Source organism: Bison bison, unplaced genomic scaffold (genome assembly GCF_000754665.1).
Source record: "Bison bison bison isolate TAMUID 2011002044 unplaced genomic scaffold, Bison_UMD1.0 scf7180017864353, whole genome shotgun sequence".
Lineage (NCBI taxonomy): Eukaryota > Metazoa > Chordata > Mammalia > Artiodactyla > Bovidae > Bison > Bison bison.
Genome location: NW_011494925.1, coordinates 6780138 through 6784008, shown reverse-complemented (window position 1 = coordinate 6784008; position 3871 = coordinate 6780138). Strand labels below are relative to the sequence as shown.

The 3871-nt window shown below is 52.0% G+C and overlaps 1 protein-coding gene across 2 annotated transcripts in view; it reads left to right on the top strand.

Annotated features, from left to right (window-relative positions):
* Positions 1-6: 6 nt before the first annotated feature.
* The window catches only part of PQLC1 (PQ loop repeat containing 1), a 40862-nt gene continuing 36997 nt past the window's right edge, over positions 7-3871 (top strand). For both annotated transcript variants that reach the window (XM_010855068.1, XM_010855067.1), the window contains exon 1: positions 7-278. In XM_010855068.1, coding sequence (XP_010853370.1) covers positions 148-278 — 131 coding nt within the window. In that variant the 5' untranslated portion in view covers positions 7-147. The remainder of the gene's footprint in view (positions 279-3871) is intronic.

Sequence of the window (3871 nt, the reverse complement as noted above, 5' to 3'; positions counted from 1 at the left end):
CCGGGAGCCCGGGAGCGCGGAGGGCGCGCGGGCCGGGTGGACGTCAGTCGGCCGGCGGGCCGCCGGGCGAGCGGAAGGGAAGCGGAAGGCTTGGGTTGGCTTCTGGTCCCGCTGCACCAGCTGGTTTCCTGGGGTGCAGCCGGTGCCATGGTCTTCGGAGGCGTGGTGCCATACATCCCGCAGTACCGGGACATCCGGCGGACTCAGAACGCCGAGGGCTTCTCCACCTACGTGTGTCTGGTGCTCCTGGTGGCCAATATCTTACGGATACTCTTCTGGTAGGTGGGGTGCTCCGCGCAGATGGCCTTCTCTTGTCTGCGTGAGGCCAGTGGGTGGAAGTGTCTGTACTTCCTGAGAAGGAGCTGTGAAACGATGAGACTATTTCCCAGGGAAAATGGTAGGAATGGAGAGAATCTCGCATAGTCTCAGATCTGCGTTTTCATTTCGTGTGGCTCCTACCTTCACAAGACACCCAGGGCCTTCTCTGTGGGGCTGGTCTAGGACTGGGTCCCTGCCTTCAGGCATTTGCGTGCCATTTGGGGGCAGTGGAGAGAAAAGGAAGGGAGTTCATGAATACCAGTGACCGAAGGCGGTCAGCAGGAAGGACAAAGCATTGGCCACTGAAAGCTGTCAGGAGGGGCGTCTGAGCCGGACAGGAAGCAGTGCTCCCGGCGTCTGCCTTGAAGGGCCGCTTTTCCTGCCTTCTCTGTTGTGTGTGGGGTTTTATGTTATTATTATTATTTTTTAATAGTAAGTCCACTTTCTGGCTAGTACTTAAGGGACTGTCTTTTCTTGCTCCTCCCAGCCAGCTTCCTCTTACTGACATTTGCATTCTGGTAAGGAGTGGGATGTTATTTTAACAGCTGTTGAAGCCAGATGTAACTGGGAAGGTGTATTTTCAGAGGAAATGAGAAGAGGTCTCGCAGCCTCCTGATTTCAGTAAAACCTGGGACTGTCCTTCCTTCAGGAGGGTCCCAGGCCCTCTGTCAGCACAGACGGTAAGGGCAGCTAGTACCAAGCTGGTGTCTGAGTGCTGCTTCTGGCTCCTGTTGACTTTTGGGTCACTGTTGGAGAAATCGAGCTTTCTTTCTAGTTAATTTTAAGTCAGCCTTACTGGGGTAGGATTTACATTAAAGAAAAGCGCAATCTCACTTGTGTAGTTTGATGAGTTTTGGCCGATGTCCCCTCCGTGGTCATCAGGGTGTGAGTCCCCGGAGTCCAGAAATTCTCAGCTCCTTCACCTTCTGACCGCCTGGCCCCAGGCAGCCCTTGGGCACTCTCACTGTGTTTTTGCTCAGTGTGGGGTTTTAAAATGTGAGACAGTGAGTGACCCCTTCTTCCAGGAGAATGTGTCAGACCGTGAGCCCTGCCTTTGGGCCATCTACTTCTGAAGGAGGGGTCAGAGGTCACTTATCTTTTAACTTGTTTAGCACCAGTTGAAAAACTGCATTTTGAAGACTCTTCCTTTCTGCTTAGCTGAGGGCAGCACTCTCTCACTGCAGTAAGATGCCCCCCTTCCCTCTCTCGGCTGCTTACCGCTGGATCTGAGGGACACAGAAGCAGGGCCCCGGACTGCTGTCTCGCCAGCGCTCCAGCCCAGGCTCAGGCCAGCCAAGGTCCCCCAGGTTGGGAGCCGCACGTCCTTTAGGCAGGGGCAGATCTCCTTCAAACAGAGGAGGATTGAGCTGCCTCAACTAGCCTGTGTCGCTTCAGGGGTTCAATGGCTGCCCTGTGAACACACAGGATTGCCTTCAGCCGGAATCCCAGAAGTCTGTGAGATTCTATGGGAAGAAGGGAGGGCTGGCAAGGGGTGCTGATCTCTGCTCCAGCGTCCCTTTCACCCGGGAATGTGCTTTCCCTGTACTTCACACCTGGCAGTACTTTGTAGTTCATGTGGTTAAGCCCAGCAGACAGGCCAGGCTTCGCCTACAACTTGTAATGAGTGGGCGCATCTCTGCCCACCTGGTCCCAAGGTCCCTCTGCTCTTAGGGCAATGCCTGTCTCCCATTTCCTTCCTTTCTCTGGAGCCTCCAAAGCACCTACTCCTGGGTCCTCTCCAGGCTTCATAGGTTAACAGAGTCCCCTCCAGGCTTCATGGGTTAGCAGCCCATTTCATTTAACAGGTTTCTGAGGGTTTCCCATGAGCCAGACCCTGGGCCGATGCTGTAGGGTTAAAACTTTAGCAGCAATGCTATATGGGACGTACAGACACACATACATGGGTTCTGGGTGGTGGGGAGGGACAGAGCTCAGGCCGGGGGCTCCGGGTGGGATGGAGCTGGGTCTGTGTAAGAACAGTGGTGGACATAGAGGAAGTGAAGAGTATAGTTCCCTAGAGGTTGCCAGGAAGGCAGTCCTAGAAACTCTTGTGTGCCTGGGAAGCCCCTGGGAAATTTCTAGCATGAGGCATGTGAGTGGCTCTGCAGGCCTATTGGAGGCTGACCAAGCCACATAAACCCCAGGTTTCTGAAAGTCACGAGACTCTAATGCTCTCATTCCTATGATTCTTCCCATCCTTTTGCAGAACCAGCATTCAGCAGACCATGCACAGTGCTGATGGACAGGGCTTGGCATTTGTGCTGTCAGAAGCCAGAAGGACCGAGTGGTTTTTGCAGAGAAGGGAGGGAGAGGCCCAGGGCGCAGGGATGATGCTGCAGGGCCTCTGACCCAGGGCCTGATTCATCTGGGAGCTAGTTCTCCAGCCACACCCCTGTCTGATCAGAGAGATTGTAACACTGTACCAGAGGTGTGGTGACATTGTATTGGAGATGTAGTAAAATTGTATCCGAGACTCTGGGACACTGTATCACAGGGGTAGTGGCAAGCTGCTACTTGGGCAGAAGGCATCCTGGTGGGAGCAGGAAATAGATACCCAGCTTCTCTTCCACTTGAGCTTTTCTTTGGGGCTTTGAAGGCACATCAGAGGTGTTCTGGTGGAAACTTTTCTCAAGCTCTGTGAAACTTTGCATGTTTTCTGCAGTGTGTGTCTCCCGGGGAGCGACAGGTGTGTGCTGCACCCTGGGAGGATGTGCTTGGACCAGCTCCCCCTGAGCCGGGCTCTCCCATCATCTGCATGAGAGGCTGTGCCAACTTCACTGTCAAGGCAGGAGAGGAGAAAGGGCTCTCTGACAACGTGCCAGCACAGACTGTAAGGGTTAACGGGAGAAGTTTAACCCACCCGATGAGTACAACATAGGGTCTATTTTAATGAGCTTTTAAAAATTACTAATGATGTTGCACTTTGTTTATTTGTTTTGTCGCTTGTATATCTTTTGTGGGAAGTTGAGCTTTTTGAAATTTTGTGTCTTGTTTAGCTTGTCTTCACCCTAAAAGCAGTTAAATATTCACCTCTGCCACCACCCTTACTTCACTATAAATATCTCTCTCTTTACTGTAAATATTGAATTCACCTAGATTTGATTTTTTGGTGTGTGGTATAAGGTGAAGCACCAACCTTCATTTCTTCCCCAGTTTTCCTAGTCACTCATTGTTTCTGTTGAACAATTAATGGAACAATTAATTAATTAAACAATTAATTAAATGGAAGTGGCATTTATTACACAATGGCCCAAATCCCATGTCTTCAGTCTTGTAACTAACTAGAAGTGAAACACTAGACCGAAGTGTTCACTGTGAGGCCCACCTGCCCCAATGCCCCCAGCCTGATACAGACCCTTCTATGTCTCCTCTTCTGGATTATCTATGGGTCTGTCAGCCCCTGGGGTCAGCTAGGTAACCAGTGGGGGCTAGTTCCTAGAATTGGCTAGAAATGTCCTCAGACAGCCATAGGGCTTGAGGGTCTGCACTTTACAGAAGAGACGAAGCCCAGAGGTGGTGGGTCACAGCATGAGGGCTGGGGCAGCATGGTGGC